At 34.4% G+C, this 26,290-nt stretch overlaps 1 protein-coding gene across 1 annotated transcript; it reads left to right on the plus strand.

Moving 5' to 3' along the window:
• Nucleotides 1-2,979: 2,979 nt before the first annotated feature.
• LOC138694568 (D-ribitol-5-phosphate cytidylyltransferase-like) lies at nt 2,980-24,737 on the plus strand. The gene is made up of 7 exons (XM_069818429.1): nt 2,980-3,193; nt 3,284-3,488; nt 5,765-6,012; nt 7,668-7,818; nt 10,403-10,635; nt 14,928-15,177; nt 23,644-24,737. The coding sequence occupies exons 1-6, from the start codon at nt 3,101-3,103 to the stop codon at nt 15,159-15,161; spliced, it is 1,164 nt and encodes a 387-aa protein (XP_069674530.1). The 5' UTR covers nt 2,980-3,100; the 3' UTR covers nt 15,162-15,177; nt 23,644-24,737.
• Nucleotides 24,738-26,290: the final 1,553 nt, after the last annotated feature.

The following is a 26,290-nucleotide window of genomic DNA, read 5'->3' on the forward strand; positions in this document are numbered from 1 at the left end:
AACTAACCAACCTGCATTTCAAAAGATTATAATTGAGACATCTGGTTTGTATGTAGTTTACAGTAACAATATAGCTTTAGAAATAAGTAGTAATTAGGTGCTTTAGATCGGAAAATTAATTTGAAACAGATTAAATTTGTGATAGCCATGTTTCCTAAAATGTCACTTTTCAAGTATTATAAGTATTAGTATTTATTTATTTAACCTGGTAGAGATAAGGCCGTCAGGCCTTCTCTGCCCCTCTACCAGGAGATTCCAACTATAATATGAAGAATAAAATTACAATTTCAAGTGTATCGGATTCGTATTTATATCTCTTAGGAGAGAGATCACAGTTCTTTGCTACAGGGGTGACTAAAGCTCAAGAGGAGTATTCTACTCCTCTTGCTAAAGCTCCATCTTCATTTAACATAATGCTTTGTTCACATTGGTTTCACCCTAGAACATAATTATATACCCAGATTGCTTGGCTTTATAGGTTTCGACAGTAACAACTTTTGTCAGGTTTAGTATGCTGCCATTTAGTTGTTACATGAGGAGTCATGTCATAACTCCCATTTGAATTGCTTTAGCGATTTAATATTCCTAATTATGTCAGGTGAAGTATACAATGCGTGCAGTTCTACGTTGTGTAACTTTCTCCATTCTCCTGTAACTTCATCCCTCTTAGCTCCAAATATTTTCCTAAACATCTTATTCTCGAACACCCTTAGTCTCTGTTCCTCTCTCAAAATGAGAGTCCAAGTTTCGCAACCATACAGAACAACCGGTAATATAACTGTTTCATACATTCTAACTTTCAGGATTTTTTGAGAACAGACTGGATGACAAAAGCTTGTCAACCGAATAATAACAAGCATTTCCCATATTTATTCTGCATTTAATTTCCTCCCAAATGGAAGTATGTGACTCATAACATACTTATTTGTCAGATAAAGGAAAGATTTTAATTTGCAGCTACGTTATTTCAACTGGAAGTTTCTTACAAATGTAACTCTAGTATTTCCAATACAAACTTGAATGAGACCTGTTAAGTGTATCTCTTGATTGACCCAAAAAAAACTGAAAACAGTTCGTATTCATAAACTCATTTATAGCACCAAAGAATTTTATCACATATCTGGGGCTGTAGGTTTGTACACTTGGAAGAAACTTTCAGTGAATGTGTGAAGCTACTAAAACTGTTTAGTAAAGTAATCTGTGACAAGACCAGACCATGAAGGGGCAAGACTGACTGCTGGTCTCATATGCATAAACCTGAGCAGAGATGAATGATAATCGTACCACAATGGGGGTAACATGTGGTCAGCATGATCTCCTTCCCCTCAGCCATTATAGCTAGTTTTTGAAACAGGATTTTGCTACCTTTCGTTTAATTATTTGTATGACTTCAATAGCAGCCGATCCTGTACACAGTTAAATTGTGAAATGCAGAAACCATATATGTCGATTTGAGTAAATTTTTTAGGAAGCACAAAAAATTAATTATTTTGAAAAGCATTTAGTAATTTGAAGTGACTATTTTTTTTATTAATGCATTATAATAAGATCTAGTGCTTGATATACCAGTATACGTGAACTTGAATTTTTTTCTTTAGTATTTTCTGGAAAAAAAAATCTGAATTACCTGGCCATGTAGAGTTTCTGCAATGCAGGACTAATAACGATATTATTTCTTTAAAACAATTTTTAAATGAAGGGGACAGAGAGGGGCAATTTTTTTATCATCATAATACTTTAATTGTATATTTAAGTCAAGAAATTGAAAAAAAGTACACAAATATACAACAATCTTCTGCGGACATCTGGAAAAGGAACTAAGGAAGAGACTAGGGAAGTGCTTTGTGTGGAGTGTGGCATTGCATGGGCAGAAACATGGACATTACAACGAAGTGAATAGAAGCATTTGAAATGTGGATATGGAGAAGAATGGTGCATGTGAGATGGATAAACAGAATAAGAAATGAAGTTGTATTGGAAAGAGTGAATGAAGAAAGAATGGTGCTGAAACTGATTAGGAAGAGAAAAAAGAATTGGGCCACTGGCTGAGAAGAAACTGCCCATTGAAGGATGCACTGGAAGGAATGGTGAATGGGGGATAAGTTTGTGGCAGAAGAAGATATCAGATGATAGACGACATTAAGATGTAGGCTATGGATCATATGCAGAGACTAAGAGGAAGACAAAATAGGAAAGATTGGAAAATGCTGGATTTGCAGTGAAAAATCTGCCCTTTGGGCAGAAAATTATGAATGAATGAATATACAAAATTATGTGAACAGCATATTTAATTCCTCAAATTACTTTAAATCCATAAAGAAACATAGGAAAGCAAACTGAATTTCCCCACCCCCAACCCAATTTCACATGTCCTGGACTATTGATGTTCCTACAGTTCACTATAACTTATTGCCACAGTGAAATGTACGCTGAGCATTGAACGTGTGGGGTTTTTTTACACCACTTGAAAGGTCTATGTATGAATATTACAACCCTTGCGGAATTTCTGCATTTCACGATTCAGTTATGATTTATTTGCAATTTCATCATATTTTCGTTGCGGTATTCATTACTTCCCGTCGGCGTTAAATCTATGTTGCATGATTTGAAGGCAAAATTTATAGATATCACATAACTGTCAACTGCAACCACCTATAAATTACATCACGAACCGCCACTGCTTCATCTCTTTCCTCTCTTCTCCTTTATCCTTTTCTTCTTTGCGCAATTCATACGCCCACGATGTTGGGCATGAATACGTTTGGTCAACAGTGTATAACAATAATTTAACGATTGTTTACTTAAAATGAAGTAAATATATAACGGAAAATATATAAGTAATGTAAATGCATTATAAATGATCGCATTCTTTTGTAACAAATAGTATTTTACATCGTTTTTTTTTTCGATTGACTATAAATGGCGCTAGACAACATTGAACTTTTGACATATAAAGCTATCCAAAGGTAGAAACAGATCGATAGTGAATTGTCTTTGATGTTTGAGATCAATGGCGGTACGAGCGGTGCTGATGATACATATAGTACAAATTTTGTTAAAGATATAATAAGCAGTGTTGTTATAAATTGAAGATTAACAAATGATTAATTTTAGTGTAGGAGTTATATTACCATCAGCAGGCTGTAGTGAGAGATTTGGAGTTCCTATACCTAAACAATATTATGAAGTTTTGGTAAGAACGTCAAAGGTTGCTTGTGGCTTCAAAATAGTATTTGATAAACTGTAACGTAGAGGAATTGCAGAATATGTGTTCATCTTTCAGGGGAAACCACTTTTTCTGTATGCACTAGAGGAATTTAATCGTCTTCAGTGGGTAAAAAAAATCGTCCTTGTTGTTGACAATCCAGAACATGTGCAAGGATTGCTTGAAGAGTCTCCTTCAAGCAAGGAAAAGGTATCCGTTGTTCAAGGAGAAAATACACGACATCGGTCAATTAGAGCTGGTATGCAAGCACTTCAGAAAAATGGTAAGAAAATTTATTTTGCATCACATAAACTTCTTTACAATATTAATAAAGACATAGACCTAGACTACTTAAATATTGTAAGGAGAATCTTACCGCTACACACAATATATGGTAGGAAAAAAAGTACTTACATAATTTAAAATAACCTCAAAATTGTTGCACACCATTCTAAAGACACGATGTAATCATTGCGAAACCTATAAACACACCCAATCTGCCCCAAGACTAGGGTGACCAGATTCCCAAAATTAAAAAAAAAAATGGGACACTTATTAAAGTTGATATGAATAAACATTTTATCTAAACATTTATTTTAAAGTAATAAATACTACACTTTTTCAATAACTAGGTACAGAACTAATAATTTATACATAATAGAGTAGCATGAATACTTGGCTGTATAAGTTTTTAAGTCATTGTTAATCATTTTTTTATATTGCAACTAGTCTGGATTAATTAGGTTAACTTATCTGTTTAAAATATTTCATGTTAATTGGACTTTACATTATATCCATGTCACTGTGTTCTGAACTTGTTTCATAACAAAATTGTTTGCCTCATAGTACCTTTTAGCTATTTTAACATTCTCCATGAAGATGAACTGTACAGTCAGCATCATATTTCTTTGATGAGTGAATTTGCTCTAGAAGTGTTGGCCTTTTCTTCAGGAAACTATAGGAGTCCATGCAAGACATTTTTAAAATGACATAGGCTATTATGATTAACATGGCCTTTATTGAATTCATTACTGTGACATCTGATGAAAACAATACAGAATTAATCGATGTTTTACGTAATTATTAAATAAAATACAAGAAAAAGAAATATTTCAACAATATTCTATATTTAGTTACATTTAAAAAAACAGGAAATTGACTTTTTTCGGGACAGGGGACAAGGGGCTGAAAAAAAAAGGACAATCCCGTTAAAAACAGGACGTCTGGTCACCCTATCCAAGACTTTTGTTTCTTGTATAACTACTTAACTAGTGATTTTCTCAGACATTTTCACACGAAATCATCCGGTAATCCATTGGTACCACCAATGGATTGCACTACGAGGTATGGGATAAATATATTTGTGTACCTATCTACCAAAAAATGTATTTGCACGTCATACTAAAAGCCTGAACAAATCAAACCTAACCTGTTATTGATCCTTACCTTACGAAAACTCGTGTACTTGTTACTATTCTCTCTCATCAAACTCTGCTTCACTTCGTAACTGACAGAATAGTAACAAGTAACCCCACTATCTTCGCAACAAATCCTTTTTTAACTGACAGTGAGATAAGTTATTTGTCACTGATCTTTTCTTCAAACCCTACCTAACCTTGTGACTTAAAATGGGGCTACTTGTTACTAATCTATCTTTTCATCAAACCCACATTACTTTGTCACTGATAGAGGGGCTACGTGTCACTGTAGATGAATTGGAGGAGGAAGGGGAAGAAGTAGAGAAGGAAACCAAATGTTTTTCCAGTAAGAACGGCACAAGTGAACATCAGCCCATAATTCTTCCGTTCGAACTAAGAAGTTCATTGTCCACTGCTGTGGAGTAACAGCTTGTCTGACCTTGAAACGAGCAGATCTGAGTTCAAATCCTGGTTGGGACAAGTTACCTGGTTGGGGTTTTTTCGAGGTTTTCCCTCAGCCACTCAAGCAGAGTTGTTGGGTAACTTTCGATGTTGGACCTCTGACTAATTTCGCTTTCATTAGTAATATTTCATTAATCATCTTATAGTAACAGGTTGACCAGGAGGATATGGCGGACAGTTCCAAGATTCATCTACAGATGACATCTGTCTATGGATCTGCACATATCCAGAGAAGCTGCAAGAGCTTCAATAAGTGAACTGTGGTTTGACGGAGTGTAGCTTCCATGGATAGATGGCATCTTGGTGAATCGTAGAATCGATGGCGACATGTCCTTCTGGTGAGGATGCAGCAGATTCAAGCACATGAATTCCGAACAGATGCCATCAATCTGAGGAGGTTACAGAACAACATTCCAGGCAGGTGGAGGTATGGTCTCCAGTCAGAACTGGATGCTGTGGCTGAATTGATACGATGGCACCATGCAGTTAATGACGCACTTGAAGAGTGATCCTAAATAAACTTCAACAATCATTCCAGCATAAGGAAGTTGCACAGTAAGCCTAAGGCTGCGGTGCTTAACTGTGGGCCCGCCTTGGAGAGAGAGAAAGAAAAAAGATGCTCATTTCTCCCCTTTATTTTGTAAAACTGTGTAGTGTAACGTTTTCCTGTTCTTTTCAGAAAACAATTTGAAAGTTGTAATTGTACATGATGCTGCACGACCCCTCGTACCATCAAAATTGGTTGAGGAGCTAGTGGTTGCTGCCGAAGAACATGGAGCAGCTGGTGCTATTAGACCTCTTGTCTCTACAGTTCTTCAAGCCAGTTCCGATGGATTTCTGGACCATAGTTTGGATAGATCCAAAAATGTGTCCAGTGAAACACCACAGGCTTTCCAGTTTGACATCTTATCAACTGCTTACAGCAAGGTTTATATTTTTTTACTCATTTATCTAGAAGAAATTATAAAATATATTATTATTTAAAGAGGTAAACACATTTTGGAGTGAATTTTGACATATAAATTGTGAAAGCATTAAAATTTTTCTCTAATGGATAAATACACTTCTGCTTTACGCATTCATGTAGGTAATACATAAATAGCTAAATTTTTAGGTACATGTGGTCCTGTTGCTGTTTATTGAAATATCAATAGAGCATCTTACAAGGTTATTCTGGTGTTGCAGTGGAAATGAAACAGTTAGAGAAGATTGACATTGCCATGCGTCGTTTTTGCATCCACCAGTCGACACTATATAAAAGTAACATCTCTACATGAACATTACCAAGGACCGATAGTCATAGTTACACAAGAAGAAGCTACCAGTGTAGCTCAGGATGTAGCACATTTTCCTGTTGATCCATGGGTTCAATTCCCACTCGGGCTGATTACTTGGTTGGGGTTTTTCAGAGATTTTCCCCAACTGTAAGGCGAATGTTAGATAATCTATCACGAATCCTTGGCCTCATCTCGCCAAATACCTTCTTGCTGTTACAAATTCCATTGATGCTAAATAACAGAGTAGTTGATACATGTTATTAAATAACCAAGTAAAAAAATACACGTATATACAAAAATAGATGTATAAGTAGGAATGAAAATAGATGATAAATAACTGTGAACACATGCATGTTAATAATCTGCATCAAGTCTTCATGCTTGTAACTGAATTATATTCATTACTGTGAAATATAACCTAATTTAATTATGCCAGCTTTAATTTAACTTCTATTGGTTAACTGGTTGCTTATTTTTGAGATTTTGAGGTACATTTATTTTGGTATCAATATTTTGAGTTTTATTGACATTTTGGGGTGACAAGTTATATAATAGATTAATTTATTATGAACAGTCATTAACTGTCTAAGAAGGATTGAATAATCACTCATTCATTCTAATGGTGTTTATTACATTAATCTGACAAGTACATTCCGCCATTCGGGCATCATCAGGTTTCTTACTTTATTTTACATAACTCATTTTAAACATTACAATGATACATCATTAATTACAATATGGAGTTAACTAATAATATTGATGTATCATTGTGATGTTAAAAAATCAGTCCTGTAAAGTAAAGTAAGGGACCTGATGATGCCCGAATGGAGGAAAGTACTCGTCTGATTAATGTAATAAATACCATAAACTGGGGTTACTTTGAACACAGAGGAAACTTTGAACATTTTTTCAGAAAATCATATTTAGGTTTCTACATGCTGCATTTGTTATAGATGGAGGTAAATTATCGTAAAATCATTCTCATACCAAATTTACCTCCATCTATAACAAGTGCAGCATGTAGAAACCTAAATATGATTTTCTGAAAAAATGTTCAAAGTTTCCTCTATGTTTAAAGTAACCCCAGTTTACGGTACTGTAAGAGTGAGTGATTGTTTATTCAATCCTTCTTAGACAATTAATGATAGATCATAATAAATTAATATATTATATAATACAACCTGTCGGCCCAGAATGTTAATAAAACTGACTATTAATACCACAAATATCAAATCTGAAAAATAATCCTTAGTATAGGTTAATTGGAAAGTACTATATCTAACGTTAATAGTATGTTGTATTTAGTGCAGTGATGAGGAGCTGGACACTGGGACAGAATGCTTGCAACTAGCACTTAACCATACAGGAGTTCGGGCAAGACTCATTGAAGGACCACCAGATCTCTGGAAGGTTACTCACAAGAAGGACATTTATGCTGCTGTGGGATGTCTGAGAGGCAAGTATTTAATATACACGTATGGTGTTATTTTTTAATTCCCTACATTAGGCATTTGTGCTGCAGTGAATTCTCGGTGTAACGTACATCAGAAAATAATATTATTTATAATTTATTTTGAAAAGTATGTTGTGTTATGGATAAAGGAAGGTTTATCCAAACAAAGTTGTTTCGATTCTACATCACATAATACAGAGTTATTCCACAATATATCTTACCTTTTCATGTAGTTGTATTTTACAGTCCATTTAAGATTCAACAAACACAAGAAACTCACTACACCTATACAAACAAAACTACAGTGACATGAAAAACTTTTTCTTTACATTTTTATTGTACCTTGTTTTTTTACTATACCTTGCAGGCTTTGCTTAATCGTAAGTTTTAGTTGCCATGGTAATATTTTACACTGCATAGGTACAATCAGGACATAGCCTAGTTAAAAATAATTTGATGTCGCTTTACAAGTAATATATATATCACTCAGTTTTAAAATTATAACACAAAGAAATTATTTATGTTAAAAAAGTGTTACTGTCAGCAACAAATATTGACATGGCACACAGTATAGTAAATAGAATTTGAAGAAGTTCTTAACTTGAGTTTGGTTCGGTTTTCCTCAATGATTTACGTTCTATAAACTGTTGAATTTCATTCAATGGCTTAAGAATCAATCATCCTTCCAAGAAATAGCACAGAACAAAGATATTATGCATCTGCACCCAACATGCTACTTTAATGCAATATGCACTACATAGATACACATAGTAAATAAAATCTGCAAGCAACAAAAACTGAAATACAGATGCAAAAGTTATATTATCGAATTTAAACATTTTCATACACAATAATGAAATAATGATAAGTAATGATTACGTAAAAATGAAATAACTTAGCATAATAATGTTTGGGATTTCAGTGGGAGATTTAAAATACTGTATGTACACAAAACTGAAAACTATGCTAAACTGAAGTCCGCTATATTCAGACAATACTGTATTAGCTTCCCTATTTTTCAGTTTTTTGTAATGATCTTCTGTTTAGCAGTGGCGTAGCATGAAATTTTGAGCAGGGGAAGCTAATTCAAGTTGTCTTTCATGCAATATGAGAAAACGTATTACAGAAATATAGTCTTAAAATAAATAGTAGTCAATGTCAAGTCAGCAGTCGAAGATTGGTTGGGACCTCGTAAGTAACACCAATAAGGCATGACCTCAAATGGTACGTAGTAAAATATGATTTCACGGTTTACACATATCTCTAACAAATAGATACGTATATGTATAACATTAGCTCACTCCCTGTCATAGTTAGAGAAATCACAATATTAACGGTCAATAGATACAGTATTAGTATCATTACGTAAGTATGAGTCTGTCTTTTGTTTCTGTCCTTCATTGACAGCAAGGGAGTCAGTCATTTGTTTTTTAGATCACACTTTTGTTCGTAAGTCAGTCTTGATAATAGAATTGTCCTAAAAATTCAAATAAATTTGTGTCAGGAACTGTTATTTCACTCATTTATTATATCAGCCACAATGCACACTAACACTTTAACTGAACACAACTCACGAAAAGGGATAACTCGGAAACTACTTATTTTCAATGTCAAAGCTAGCTTCTTGCGAGCCTTGCGACCAGGATAGTTTAGTTAGAAAGGGATGGAAAATCTGCGGGATGGGTTACACAGAAGAATGAGTGGAAACCAGTCTGCTTGGAAGCTGGTGTGTGCAGGTTTCTTATTTACTGCTGCATCACAAATCATCCTGAGCTGCCGCATCACAATATTTAACGCGTAAATATAAATTCTATTAAAATTAATAAATAATTTTGTCCATAGACTGGAGGTTTATTATGAAATTATTATTAACTGGGGAAGCTGAGCTTTTTAGCTTACATTGACGCTATGCCACTGCTGTTTAGATCCATTGCTATATAGTCATCTTCTGTAATCTAAAAGAAACTTACAGAATGGATTATTTCAGAGTTATTCAGAATAATATTTTACTTACTTTTGGATGTTTCTTGCATGTGTTTTTTGTTTTAATAATAATAATAATAATAATAATAATAATAATACTTTTATTTAACCTGGCAGAGTTAAGACCATAGGGCCTTCTCTAACACTCAGCCAGAAGTAAAACTATGATACAAAGATATGTGGAGTTTTTTTTTGTGTGGAATTAGGATTAGTTAAATAGCCTATAGTAGAATTGGTAGAATGCATTCATTTGGACATTTGATGTGAATGATGCTTCAGCAATCAATGTTAACAAATCAGGAAACAAACTAGAAGTGGAAAAATTAAAAATGTGATGGAGGGATAGTGTGTGTGGATCAGAATGCTGAGATTCTTGATGAGAAGAACTGGAGGAGATTGATTGTAAATAAAAACAAAATGGGAAAATATTTTTGGAGACCTGGACCCACACAGTGCTATAATGCTTCTACTTCTGCTGCTGATGATGACAGCTATTGTTACAGAAGTTTTTTTTTTCTTCCAGTTTTGAATGTTTGGGTATTTAAAATTGTTTATTACAGTATTTAACAGTTTGAATTTTATATTTTGTTTTATGTTCTTCCAGAGAAAACAAATCAAGTATGCATTATGTCATCAGAGGAGAATGAAACAGTGAAGCTTTTGGCAGAAACTCTTGAATCAAAGGTGTCAACAGTTCAGTGTGTTGTAACGACTGCAGATGCAACCAGGTTTACATCCAGAGAAACTTTTAACACAGTTGTCCTCTTCCATTTGCATGAGATTGATCAAGACAATCAATTGTTGGACTTTGCTGCTATGTTGGATATAGACCATCAGGTGAATAATTGTCATTTTTATTTGGTAACATTAGTAGAAAATGATGTAGGAAAAGGTTGGCATTTGCTTGCCTCTGAATCTAAAAAGATTATTCGAGATGCTGCTTCTTCCAGGATGGAAATAAGCTTAGAATTCTACGTTACGTTAAATTTTTGGCACATAAAAGAACCTTACATTATTCTATTGATTAATGTATAAACAAAATTCTTAGTGGCTTTTGCATCATTTGCGTTCGGTACCGCTACCCCAATCTATTTGGCTTCTCGTTTTCAAAATTTATCCGCATATCATCAGCTAAGTACAAGATCTCATCATAACAATTTACTCATTATACCCTACCACAAGACATCTTTATATTCTTCATCCTATACAGTTTCAGTTGCTAGAAATTGGAACTCGCTTCCGAGTGATATAAGGGGTTGTTGGACAATAACTTCATTTAGGTCAAAATTACATAAATTCTTACTTAACAGATGAATTGCTGATTAATATGTGTTACTTATAATGAAACTAACATCTGTCCATTCTTATTATTATTATCATTAATTTCTCTAAATATATTTACAAAACCTCTAATGGCAATTACATTAATATTCTCATTATAGATATAGAAATATATGTATTCTCCCTGTAACATAGTCCTAGTAAGGTTATATCAAATTAAATTTTCATCATTTTACTAGCTATTTCAAATATTAAATTAATTATAATTCATTGAATTAAATTAGCTCATAAATTAAGTTACTACTTTACCTTATAGATTTATCTAAATTTAAATAAATGTGTCGTGAAGAATATTGCTGGAGAACCTTTTAAGTGTAGAGTAAATATTTGTAATTTAAATTTATGTATTGTATTGATTAAGGCTGGTTGAGTGGAAGAGAAGGCCTTATGGCCTTAACTCTGCCAGCGAAAATAAAACATTATTATTATTATTATTATTATTAGTTTCAGGTCAGAAATTGTATAGTTTTAGGGAATTAGAATATTTATTGAGTTGTTCAGTCTTCGACTTATCTTACTTTTATATAGTTTTAGGAAGTTCACGAACATTAAATTTTTGTTATATTAAATTAGAACTATAGAACCGTAACTACTTGATTAAGAGATGTGACCAGCACCATTGTTGGAGTCCACACCTGTGGAGTAACGGTCAGCGCGTCTGGCCGCGAAACCAGGTGGCCCGGGTTCGAATCCCGGTCGGGGCAAGTTACCTGGTTGAGGTTTTTTCCGGGGTTTTCCCTCAACCCAATACGAGGAAATGCTGGGTAACGTTCGATGCTGGACTCCGGACTCATTTCACCGGCATTATCACCTTCATTTCATTCAGACGCTAAATAACCTAGATGTTGATACAGCGTCGTAAAATAACCGAATAAAATAAAAAATAAAACCATTGTTGGAGCATTTAATATCAAATAAACTGCTAATTCCTATGTTTCCCCAGTGCTGCAGTTGGGCTGGTATGCTGTACTGTCTAAAATAAAAATATAGACTCGAAAATATATCAATTTATTATGTTTAACTAGTCTTTAATATTCTTTGAAAAGGTGGATGTTAGCTGTTTGAAAAACATTTTGATTTTGATATCTGGCATAAAAATAGAGGCTGGTGTCTTATATCATTTGCTTAAATCCTTGTCCATAAGTTGTTTTATAGAAAACCATGATCTAGCACTTCAGGACTAGTTGTGATTGTTAATTTCAAACTTGCATACCGTCTTGGTATTTCTACAAGTAATTAACACTAACTTTATAGCATGGCGCCTCAAGAAATCTGCTACACTGATTCGCTAATTTCAAAACTTGCGTAGATGCCTTCGCATAACACTAATCTTATGATGTAGTGCCTCAAGAATTATTCTGCTGCAGTGATTCGCTAATTTTAAAACTTGCTTAGGCATAATGCTAAAAGTTCGTTAGAGGAGGGAAATATTGTTACTTTTTGCGCGTTCATGGGTCTTGAGTTTTGAGGTAATATAGTGGAACGTCGAAAGTGTTGAACTACTCTGATAGTGGACATTGAAGTCTTGATTTGTGCGTTATAATGAGTTTGCTTAACTGGTTGAGTGCTTAAAAAAAAACAACGTAGTGTTCACAATGAATAAAGTATAGTGACAGATGTCAAATATACACAATTTCCCAGAACACAACGAGACTTAGATGTGGAGGATAGCTGGCTGTGTAGAAGCTGTGTTGGAGTCAGACGAAGTAAGTTAAAATTTGGAAACTCTACCAACAGATTTTTTTAGAATGTTGGTCAGAAGCTCAGTACAGTTAGTCTATTTTAAGAAATGGGAAAACTTGAATTGTTCTACATGTGTTAAAATTTGTAAGCTAGTCTTAGGTCCATCCCAAGATACATGCTTAAAATCAGCCAAATAATGGGCCAATTGTGACATTAGAGGTTTTGGAAGCACTAAGGAAAAATAGAAAAAAGATCTGCAGATAAAGATACATGGAACATAAAAGCACTAAGTTACTGTACTACTCATACAATATCAGAACAGAATAAGAGTGATCTAATAAAAAGTCTTTAGAAGGTGGAGTAAACAAGATGAATGTGGTGTAGTAAGAAACAACTACTAGAATTTAGATCTGCTGATTTCCAGCAGATATTGAAGTTCAGTAGTTAAATGAATTACACATGGACAGAGTTTTACACTCCAAATTTAGCCGCACTAATACCTTGGATCACATCCACAGAAATGAGAATTAGAGTAGCCAGGCATATAATTTCAAACAACATTAAATTCAATGTCATAGTAGACGAATCAACGACTATCAGCAATAAGCCAGTATTGGTCACATTTAAAATGTGCAATGACAGAAAGTACACCTGTGCATTCTTTCTTTTGTGACATAATTGAACTTAAAGACACAGTTACCAGGTTCGATCAAGGCTGCTATAAAACAAAATCTGTATTCCTATGGTTCGGATTAAGTTTCTCTTAAAAATATGGTTGGATTTGCTTGTGATAGAGCATCCATTATTTTAAGGAGCAAAAACAGTGTTGCCATTTAGTTAAACTTTTCCACAATTTCATTATACGGCATTGTGCTAAGTATAGATTAGAACTAGCAGTCCACAATACAAGAAATGATGTACAGGGCCTCAACCATTTTAATATTTTCTTTGACAAATTATACTTTGTATGCAGCATTTTCTCAAGAAATCAACTACAGTTTCAAGGCTGCAACTGAGTTGAGTGAAAAGTTCAGTAAAGTTGCAAAGATATTTTCCATTAGATGGGCTGTCTCTAGTACCTACTATAACAGTGAAATCGGTGTGGGAAAGCTAAAGAGTTGTCAGATTGATCTATACTTTTGCAAAGGAGAGAGATAACAATTCCAGAAGCAGATAAAGCTATCAAGCATTCTGTTAGGGTCTTCGAATCTACGATACAGTCGCCAGGATCTTATGCAGAGAAGGTATTCTCTGCTTTAAAACAGAATGTTTTGAAAGAATTGAGCTACTCAGCACAAAGACAGTTGAAATGAACCCTGGTCAATTTCACAGAAGCCTGGCAGAAAATCTCAAGCAGAGGCCTATTATAAATCCACCAGTGGCGTATACTGGTTAAAGGGTTTGGGCTACCGCTGACCCTATTATTACACAAAATATATCTAACAATGACTTTAATTTTAATTACTATGGTAAAACTAATAATACAAAATTATTACATTATGTTATATTATAAACTTTTTCTTTTGTAATTTCCTTGGGCTACCGCCGGTAGCCCGCAAAATACGCCCCTGAAATCCACACAAGCATCCTACTTACATTTACAATCTAAGATTACTGATACAGAAATGGAAGACAGGCAGAAAAATGAGACTGTTGAAAGATTTGGCTGTTGTATATACAAACAGATATAGGCCTAATCTGTAGTGATACAAGCATCTCAAATCTTGTGTGACTCACTATATATCATCTCTACATCATTTAATATATTTTTCTAATAGGTCTGTACCCGGAAGATTTTGTTAATGAAGTTTATTTTATCCTGTTATATATGGATAATTGCTATTTCTTATTTTTAGGACAGTTAATTCCGTTTTCTTTAATTTTATTCAAAAGAATACATTTTATTGTAAATTATTTTCTAAGATTATATTAGTAGGCTGAATCTTTATGGTTACTCAATGAAGGACAACTATTTTTATGGGATATTCTCTCTCAATAAAAATTGTACTTATAAAAATGAGGCAAAAGTATGTGTACAGCAAAAATAGGTTATAGTAAAACAAAATAACGAAATTCTCTTAACTATAATATTGTCTCTCCTGTAGGGCCTGATAATACATGTGATAGAACATACAAATGCAGATGGAATGCAGAGCATGTCAGTCTATGATCTTCATCGAAGTGGACGAAATATGGCTAAACACTATGAGAAACTGCATAAAGGAGTTGTGGTAATTCATTGCTTGACTCCTGGAGAAGACAGACGATTGGCAGAACTGGTTTCTAGTCTCATCCTGTCTGATGCAGCCACTTTCTCTGGTCAGACTCTCTTCCTTTGAACTAAATGTTGCAGTGGTAAGTAGTAAAATAATATTGAAGCATTAATATACAGGAATTCATTTACTGAGGATATCAACCAGCCTATTGAGCAACAGCACTGATGTCTTGTATAGCAGAAGGTGAGTCATGAAAATCTGGAAAATAGTGTTATTTAATAGTGAATATGCCATGCTTCTTAATACAGTGAAACCTGCCTTTGCGGTCACTTTATTTAAACGGCCACCTGGCCAAAAGGCCAGTTTTCCCTGGAACCAATTGGGTTTTCCATAAGTTCAGTACAAATTCTCTCTTTATTTAGCGGCCACCTCATGTGCTGGCCAGCGGCTGGGGTCTATTTGGATTGGAACCTGACTATAACGGTCACTGTCCAACAAAAAATCTTTTCACGGATACTGTCTGACCTATTTTTTCGATGGTTAGAGGACAGGATGCAATAGCTAAGTGTACAACAGTACACCCTCTTGGGGTTAGTTGGTTACTGTTTTATGACTCTTTTGTCACTTTCCACTCCGACCCTGCACAGCTATAAATTCTTACTTGTTTTCTAAGGATTGAAAGACGGACTTTTTCTATCGAAAATGTCACAGTATGTTTTAAATAGTTAACCATTCGATTTTTTTGTTCTCCTCTTTCTGTCTTTCTCTAAATGGACCAGCTTTTACGAATTTTTCTTGTTTTCATTCATTTGATTCAGAGGAACTGTGAAGTTAGTTTGTGAGAGAAATCATGTTTAACAATAAATTTAGAATGGTGTTAAGTTTTAGAAGTGAGACGAAAAATGATTGAAAAAAGTGAGAAGGAAACATCTGCGAGAAAAATTGCAGAAATATTCTAATGTGGAAGGACACAAATAAGCAGTATAATTAAGAATAAAGATGAAATATTAAAAGAATGGGAGGAAGACAGAATCTGTGTTTAGTAATGTGAATGAGTTCGTTTACAAATGGTTCAAGTGTGCGAGGGCGAAGAAATTGCCTGTAAGTGGGCTTATGATTCAAGAGAAAGGTCTTGAAATTGCGAAAGAACTCAATGTAAGAAATTTTGTTGCTAGTAATGCGTGGTTAGAGTGCTTTAGAAGACGGCATAACATTACATTTCGTTCTGTATCTGGTGAAGGAGGTCACATTGCAACTAATGTTATTGAAGAATGAAAAAAATAGACTGCCTTCAATTCTTGCGGAATATGAACTTAGAGACTTTTACAATGTTGACGAAACAGGTTTATTTTCAGGGCCCTCCCTAACAAAACTTAAGTTTTAAGAAAAAAGAGTGTAAAGGGAGGAAGTTGACAAAAGACAGAATAACCCTGCTCCTTTGTTTTAATACTGCAGGAAAAAAAGAACCAGTCTTAATGATAGGGAAATCATTGAAACTGAGATGTTTGAAAAATGTTGACATGGGCTTATTGGAGGTGAAGTGGACTGCCAACAATTAAACTTGGATGACATCATCATTGTTTGAGAATTAACTATGCGACTTCAATTCCAAGATTAAACGACAAGATCGCAATGTGATCGGTGAAATTGGCGTTTCTTCCCCCAAATACGACAACACACCTCCAGTCATTTAAACTGAGGTACCGCAAGCGAGTTTTGAAAAGGCTAGTTGCAAAATTGGAAGAGGTTGACATTAATATGCATGATTTTTGTACGTGCAGTCCTAAAAAGTCAGTGAAATTCAGTATTTTCATGCTGATTCATAAAAGAACCGCAACCTTAATCAAGCGGCCACCTGATAAAACGGCCATTTTACAAGGTAACTTCAGATGGCCGCTTTAGACAGGTTTCACTGTACATTCGTATATAGAGTGAGACAAAAATCACCTACATATTAACTAAAACTGAAATTTAGTATATTATTCTTTTCTTCTTCTTCTTCTTCTTCTTCTTCTTCTTCTTCTTCTTCTTCTTCTTCTTCTTCTTCTTCTTCTTCTTCAGGAACGAAAAAATTAAAACTTCTTTCACCTTTTTAGTTTTTCTGTAACACTTTCACATACCATAAAGTATTATTGTTTATTATGATGAATCTCAATGATCCAAAATACAGTACAAATCAGAAAATTCCTGTCCTTTGTAATTAATGTTTTTTGAGAATTTCAGCTGTAAGAAGATATATAACATGATAAGGTTTAATAAACATGAAAAAATAATGCAAGGGTTACAAAATCATGGAATGACCCTCGTGATGCTGAACTTCAAACCTTTTATTAGGATTTGTGGTGCTCCAATATCTACCATTGTTTTCACACAGTAACTCAAGTGAAACCATGTTCCTTTCCTGCAAAATCTTAAATGTGAATCAATATTGCTATTATGTCATACTGTAAATGCCAAATACAAAAATTTATTCCTTTTGTTGATCATGTTTTTGACACATGCTGATCCTGTTTCACTTTGTTCATATTCAATGCCTTTTGAATCAGCTTAGACGACTGTGCACATAAATGGCTTAATTAAAGGCCATAGTCAAAAATAGTACAAAGCTCTAAGCTATTTTTAAATTTACCTTCATAGGGCCAGTCTCATGGTCTAGTGGTCAGAGCGTCTGGCCACAGTTTATGAGATCCCAGGTTCGATTCCCGGTTAGAAAACAGCAATTTTTCCTGTGTTCGTCCATGGTCTGGAAATTAGGTTAAGTTTAAGACCTCTCCTGGCTCCACATATAGTCATCCTATCATAATATCATCAGGGCAGCGTAACTCTGCCTTCCAGGCACCTCAACCTCAGAAGAGGGTTACAAATGAGCCTTTGTCAAATGACAGCCTGGTGGCATTGGAGAAAAAAATTTACCTTCTTAGTGAGTAACCAGTACAACAATGTCGTTGGTTTGTTTCCAATGCTCAGTATTTGACAGTAAAGTATAATAAAATAAACGAAATGTATAACAAACAGTTAAACCAGTAGAAAAAAAAATAAAAACGAAAAAAAAAATATATATATATATATATATATATATATATATATATATATATATATCGTAAAGCTACTATTTCCAAAATTAAATCCTTAGAATAAATATCTACCAAAAAAGGTATCCTACATAAAGCAAAATTAGAAATACATAAGGAAGTAGAAGTGAAAAATATTTGGAAATAAGTACCTATAAAACGAACATGAATTATAACATGAGTTAATAGTGAAACCGTCCACCATCTTGCAACTCAGCAATGTTACAAAACATTGTGTATCATATAATCAAAATGTTTTAGTTAAGAGCATTAACAGTTAACGCCACAAATATTGGTTAATATAAAACCGAAAACTTCTTCTGAAAAATATCCTAGGACATATTATTAATATAAACTTAAATGTATAAGATATTATCTTGAGTTAGCTCCTTAAAAATCCCTTTCTTTGATGTTACACAATTCGACCCAAATGTTGGTAAAACAATTGAAAGGTTGAGAATGATATAGTTCTAAGTCACACAGACAACATTTTACAGGAGAGCATGTTAAAGGTTTAGATTCCAATGCTACTAGGTGCGATATATAATTTCTTTGGCATATACTTGGGTCATTTATTGAGTAATTTTTATAATATTGTGACTTTCTATTTTACTTTAACCATCACACATCCGACATCAATGTGACTTTCATTCTTAATAATTCACCCTATAACAGACGTCTCAATAGGGCCTTCTCAGAGCACTTCCTCCTCTTTCTCTTTTTCAATGTAAGAGTGGAACAAGATGCAGGAGAAGTTCGTGTATCTCCGGATGACGTCATTGACCGCGACGTTTGAATAGACATCTGCAATCGCTACGATGTAACAGTCAGTCATTGTGTCCATCTCCGAGGAAAGAATGTTCTTATTACCGCAAATGTATGAAGAAATAAAAGCTTTCATAGGGAAAGCGAAATTGTGGGAGATGCAAGTTTCAGTGGGTAACTGTTACCACTTTATTAATCTAAAATTGTTACCTGATTTGAATCTAGATCAGTTAACAAATATAATGAAATGCTGAAGGACTTGAGAAAAGAATTTCAGATCAGATTTAAGATTTGAATAGTTCTAATTTAAAATAATTGCTTGTGAATTTCTAAGGTGTTTAGGTTATTTTTAATTATTGAAAACATTACGAAATATATTATTTAACTATTATTGTAATTAATATATTAATATTAGCGTAACGTAAGAATACTTACTTTAACAACCAACAAGTTTTTATTGTAATTTTATTATTATTTAATTGAATTTTATTTTATTAAATATAGTATAAACTTAAAAAAAGAGCGATACCAAAAACCTTTATTAGAAATGAAATATTGTTATTGTTTGGTCAACTGTTCGAAGACAGGTCTGAACCTCACAAGTGATACCAACAAGGCACCACTTATGAGTCAACTACGCCAGGAGATAATGGAGTTAGGTGGCCAGGTCCTGGTGCTTAAATAATTACGTAACATGTATGGTTCTTCATGCTTCAGATGTCTTCTTTTTACTCATAGATAGTATATAATTAGAAAATAAATGTATTATTATTGTTATTATTATTATTATTATTACTGCAAACTACTTAAGAAATTCCTTCCGAAAACAACCGTCTATAGTGACAGTACAATTCAAAAGTGCAGCTTTGTGGCATTTCTCCCGCGACAGTTACAACTTAGCTCGCTCATGCTTGTAACATTAATCAGCGATCGGCTATCTTCGGGTACTGCGCTTATCTCTTCAGCTGACTATGTTATTTATACTTGCTCTCTATACCAACTTTTATGCGTTGGCCTTGAGACGCCTGCCCTATAACAATGGGTATTCCACTCAACACAGCAACACAATAGTCGTTATTGCACTCCACACAGCGACAATGACAATACACGACGTGTATTGAGAAGAACAACAATGTAGGCTACTCCTAATTTCAATCACTGTTCATAGTGCACTATGTGCAGAACAAAACTGTCAGTTCTCAGTTCACATTTCGCTTGCCTTTGCTAGTTCTAGCTCACTGTTCAAGTTCACTGCACGTCGAACTCAGGTCTCCTGAACTGCGTCACACTCGCCTGGTGGACACTGTCACAGTTACGGACTCACTCAAGTTCACTGCACTTCGAACTCAGGCCTCCAAGCTGTGGCTCACTGCACGTCGAACCCAGGTCTCCCAGCTGCAGTTCACTGCATGTCGAATCCAGGTCTCCCAGCTGCGGTTCACTGCACGTCGAACTCAGGTCTCCCAGCTGCGGTTCACTGCACGTCGAACTCAGGTCTCTCAGCTGCAGTTCACTGCACTTCGAACTCAGGTCCCCCAGCTGCAGTTCACTGCACGTGGAACTCAGGTCTCCCAGCTGCAGTCCACTGCATGTCGAACTCAAGTCTCCCAGCTGCGGTTCACTTGCTGCTGTCCAAGACTGAATGACTCTCTGTCGGCAATTCGCGCTTTTATTACTACACCACATATTCTGGAATCTTCGATTCGCGTGGCTTTATGGACCTTCGAGAGAAATCTGCTTCTAGAATGTTATGTTTTATTTAACGATGCTCGCAGCTGCCGAGGTTATATCAGCGTCGCCTATGTGCCAGAATTTTGTCCCGCAGGAGTTCTTTTACATGCCAGTAAATCTGCTGACATGAGCCTGTCACATGTAAGCACACTTAAATGTCATCAACCTGGCCCGGGATCGAACCTGCAACCTCAGGTATAGAAGGCCAGCGCTATACCAACTCTGCCAACCAGGCTTACCCGCTTCTAGATGTTTCCTTACTTCCGCCCAGTCGTAGTAGCTTTCCTCCCCCCTCTCTCCTTACTGTGCTAGCGTCTCGAGTTTCTGTCCCGCATCTTCCCTCTCGCTAGATGCGCGCACACACTCCTGAGGCAACCACAACAATCCAGAATGTGGTGCCACAATATTTTAATAGTAGCTTCCCCATATGTGTAAGAAATGAACTTGCACAAAAAACCACTTTTGTTAAAAATGTGGCTTTGGACTGTCTCATTCTCACCACTTCATTTGTTTAATAGGGACTGTGTAAATGTATTACAAAAAAGTATGCATTATTTACATGACATTGTTTGTTTTTTTATAAGTAATATGGAACATAAAATATATTTTTTATCATGTTATTGTTATGTGAGTCTTTCTCTTTCCTCTCCTCCCTCCTTTCTAACAAACATTTCTTAATCCAAGCTTAACGTAACTAATGCAGTGTTCGAATTTTCTTGCAGTTTTTCACAGTTGATAGATAAAGTATTAGAATGTTCCAGTAGATCTTGTAAAATGACTATTGAAACAAATTCATTCTTTCAGATAGCTAAGTGATAACACTGGACAACAGCCAAAAAGTTACGGAAACAAAATCAGCGATTTCTGGCTAATTTTGTACTGCTAATGACGAATATGACAGTGAAAATGAACGCAGTGGTCTGGTTTTCAATGTATAGCATATGTCTGGAATTACTCATTTCAGAAAGAGCATCAGCGGTTTCTCAGTCTAAGTTACAGCAAACCTTTTACACAGGGAAGTGAAGACACATTTATGATCCTGAGGGGTTGTGTTTGTATGTAAAAGATTTTGGTTTAGTTAGATACAAAACGTTGAGTGGAAACCTGTTTTCGTCTTTCTTTTGAGGTAAATTCATAAAATTTTTGTAGTGCTTTGCTTAACCATATATGTGTCTCTTTTGCCAGCAGACTCTTTTTAATTCTCTGTAGTAATAAATTTATGATGTGATAGAAATTAATATGACGCGTAAGTGTATAAATAATGCTGATAATTTTGTTATATTTGCGGGAAAGTGACTTTTGCAATGCAAAAGCGAAATATAACTCCATTAATAAAGAAATCATACCATCTGTACTTTAGATGCAAAATAGGGGACCAAGATACAAGCTGGGCCTTCCATATATGTTGCAATGGCTGTTCTGCAATTCTCGGTGAATGACTAAAAGGAAAAAAGACCAATGCCCTTTGTTTTGCCTATGATTTGGAGGGAACAAACCGACCATGTAAATGATTGTTATCTCTGCATACCACCCGTAAAGTTCATTTCAGAGAAGAGAAGATCAACTGTGAATTACCAAATCAGCTATTTGTCCAGTGCCCCACTACAATGAACTCCCTATTCCACTACCACCTGAGTCCTACACCATTGATTCTGACGACGAACCAAAATCCAGCACATCTGAAAATTTCCAAGGATAAGCTCAGCTAAAATTAAAGAATTTTCATAGGACCCCAAGTCAGAGAACTCTTTTCAGATCAACATTTCGATGGACTTCCGGCTAGAAAAGAACATGCTGCTTGGGAATCTTTCAGAATAGTCACCTCAAATTTCCTAAGGAATCGTTGCGCACTGAACTAGAGGGAAATAGAGGATAACATGTTGCTGGTTTATCATCAAATGGGATGCAATATATAATTGAAGATACACTTTCTCCACTCTCATTTGGAATTTTTTCCTGAAAATTGTGGTGCAGTTTCTGATGAACATGGAGAGCGTTTTCACTAGACAATTTCAACAGTCGAAAGACGATAGCAGGTTAAATGGAGTACATCCATGTTAGCTGATTATTGCTGGTCAGTGGTGATGGATGTTCCCGAATATCCAGTATAGCAGACAAGCTAAAAGGAGACATCTGTAATAATAATTAATTGAGGTAAGCCCAACCGAGTATGTTTAGGAAAATACAATTTTATTTCTATTCATTTCTTTCTCAAATTACAAGAAAACTAGATCATATCTGACGATTTTATTGCCATGTTCATATTCAGTATGAAAAAATACATTGAATTCCAGTATTTCGTTTCTGTAACAGAAAAAATGTTAAATTTTGTTGTCCAGTGTAATTACAGGATACGTGGTAGTGTAGTGGTTAAGGTTGTGGGCTTGATTCCCAATGGCATCGTAGAATTTGTAATATTGAACTCATTCTGACTGTTCGTTGGCCTTAGGGTTGTCTCAGTCTCTAATCAGGAATGAGTAGCAGACAGTTTCCTTATGGGTGAATGTGTCATGTTTGTAAGATTATTATTAATGAAGTTGATTGTCCAAAAAGGTGGAGAATCTTATCCTCTCCTAGCCACTTTAAGCAAATAATGGGGTTAACTTTATCTTTAAGTGATTGCAATATACATGATACACGAATCATATATTCTTCTCTGAAGATGGAAACAGTAACTGTATTGTTTTTTTTTTTGTACAAAATTCAAATGTAACATATGAACATGAATGTAAATATTCAATTAGGAGTTTTTTTTACACTACTGGTATGAACATTGAATATGTGACTAGCGAGAGTTTGAACTAAGGTAGCTTCTTAATAAATTATAATTGTTACATTATTGTGAAAACGAGTTCCTGTTTCATGTTAGTGTTAGACTAAGCTTCAAGTTGCACAAGTGTGGTGGCTAATCATTAGTCCCATCCATCCATGAAATATATTACTTACGAACTTCCAGTTTTCATTGTTATTGTTATTATGATCATCATTATGATTGTTACTATGTACGACTGTTATCAACAGGAACTTTTTTTTTTCAGGTCATCTCAATAGTACATGTGTACAACAATCACTTAACTTAATACTTACAACGGTAATCAGGTATATGTCTGTGTTTTAATGTTGAATACACTTATACTGTAAGTCGGTATAATGCAAGTACTATGCTCAAATGTTGAAATAGATATATAATATATATTTTTAATGTTGTACAGCAGAAACAAAATGAATGTACTATCTAGTTTTATCTAGCTCATGACACTGTCTATTTTTGAATGTTGATTTCTTTATAACAGTATCCTTTCTTACAAACATTTGAAGGGACTTATCAGTATTGAAAGATGGAATGGTTACATAATTTAAAAGAAAAAGGAAATGTTTTATTCGTAAATGTTTCCTGCAACTCTTATGTGATATGCCCATACAATATATTGCTCCTATATTTTAAGTGTATGTACATAGTAATAGGGTGACCAACCATATGGGATGTTTAATGTTAAGTAGTAAATTAGTGTCTCTAAATTTAACAAGTTCAAGGAATCTATTATTTGATTTAAAAATTCTGTGACCAGAGATCAGACATAACATGATTAGAGCTCAGATTTATGCAAAATGCATGTTGCATATAACATTCTGGGTCATGTGGAATAGTGATTTTTTTTACACAGATATGGTTGACAATTTCACAGATGGAAAGATATTTTGCATGTATGTGTTTATATATGTAATGTATACCCTTGCTAATATTTAGCCCTTTAAATGCCAACTTGTTAAAAGAATGGTATGCCAGTAGCGTAGCTTAGGCATTAGCGAACTGGACTTGTACCCTGAGACTGTGTTTGGGTTTGAATCGCACTTAGGCTGATTATCTAATTAGATTTCCTTCGAAATGTTTCCCAACTGTAAGGCGAGTATCATGTAATCTCATAGTGAATTCTGGGATTTATCTCACCAAATACTATCTTACAATCACCAATTCCACTACACTTGGATAACTGCACAGTTGATACAGTGTTATTAGATAATCGATTTTTAAAGTGGGAATGGTTACTTTATGAAAAGTAGTTTAATTACTGTATTTAATGCTTGCGTAAATTTGGCAACCCTATTCTTATACTCTTCTGATTGTATTGTATTTATTAACATTCCATGGTATTCGTACATTGCTTCACAGCTAGAATATGGAACAAGTCAAAAAACTTAATACTGCTGTAAAGTCTTAATTTATAGTCACCGTCTAGTTGAAATATATATGGAAGAGGTTTACAATATAGTCTATTAGTACAACACAAAGTTTTAGTATCAATTTCATGAAGCGTTGCTGAATGTCATGAATTCACCTACAGAATAGAAGGCGTGAGAAATTAAATACTTCTTTAATTTGACCTTAAATAATTTTATGCTTTGAGTTTCATTTTTTAGGTCTATAGGGAGACTATTAAAAATTTTTACTGCCATATAACGCACTCCTTTTTGGTAGCCCAATAGATTTGCCAATGGAGTATAAAAGTAATTTTTGACGCATATTTATGCTATGAACTGTTGAATTAGTTACAAAGTTTTCACGATTACATACGAGGAAGATTATCAATGAAAAAATATACTGCCAAGCCATGGGCATTATTTGTAGTTTTTTGAAAATAGTCCTTACACAATTTCCTAGATTTGGCACCTACTAATATTCTAATTACTCTTTTTTGTAGTAGGAATATACTGTTACTATCTGTGAAATTTCTTCAGAATATTATTCCAAAACTCATTACCGAGTGGAAGTATGCAAAGTATATTGTTTTTAAGGTATTGATATTTACTATCTTTTGCTTAGATCTTATAGCAAAACATGCTGAATTTAGTTGGGGGTAATTTCTTTAATATGATTTTTCAAATTTAACACATTATCGATTTTTAAGCCAAGAAATTTGGTTGTTGTTGTTTCTATTAGGGACCTATTGTTAATTATTGTGCTTGAAATTTGCGAGGTTGAATTTGGACAGGATTTAAATTGAATTATGTTAGTTTTGTTACAATTTGATACTAATTTAGAACCAGTCACATATTTTGAAGAGAATTTCCTCTGTTGAAGATTGGAATGTGTTGGAGTTATTGGTTGTAATTATTATACTTGTGTCATCTGCAAATAATATGGGATGACCTACATCTTTTATTAAGAGGACAAGATCATTTATGAACACTAGAAAAAACAGGGGACCTAATATTGATCCTTGAGGAATTCCATTATTAATAGTTCCCCATGTCGAGGTAGATTTCATAATTGTATTGATTTCGACTTTCTGATAATGAGTGAAACCATTGGTGTGCAACACCTTTAATTCCATAATAATCTAATTTGTCTAGCAGTATTTCATGAATTATACAGTCAGATGCTTTGGATAAATCACAGAAAATCCCTCCAACTTGTAATTTTTTATTAACTGCCTGCAGAATTTTGTCAATTAAACTAAATGTTGCATTTCCCTGCCATTATTTTTCCTAAATCCAAACTGTTCTAGGACTAAAATGTTGTATTTTTCTAGATGATGATATAATCTTTTATACATTACTTTTTCAAAGATTTTGGAGAAGATTGGTAGAAGTGATATGGGTCTGTAATTTTCTGGAGACGTTGTTTCTCCCTTTTTGAAGATAGGAATAATCACTGAATATTTTAATCTCTCGGGGAATATACCA

This window comes from Periplaneta americana, chromosome 2 (genome assembly GCF_040183065.1).
Source record: "Periplaneta americana isolate PAMFEO1 chromosome 2, P.americana_PAMFEO1_priV1, whole genome shotgun sequence".
Lineage (NCBI taxonomy): Eukaryota > Metazoa > Arthropoda > Insecta > Blattodea > Blattidae > Periplaneta > Periplaneta americana.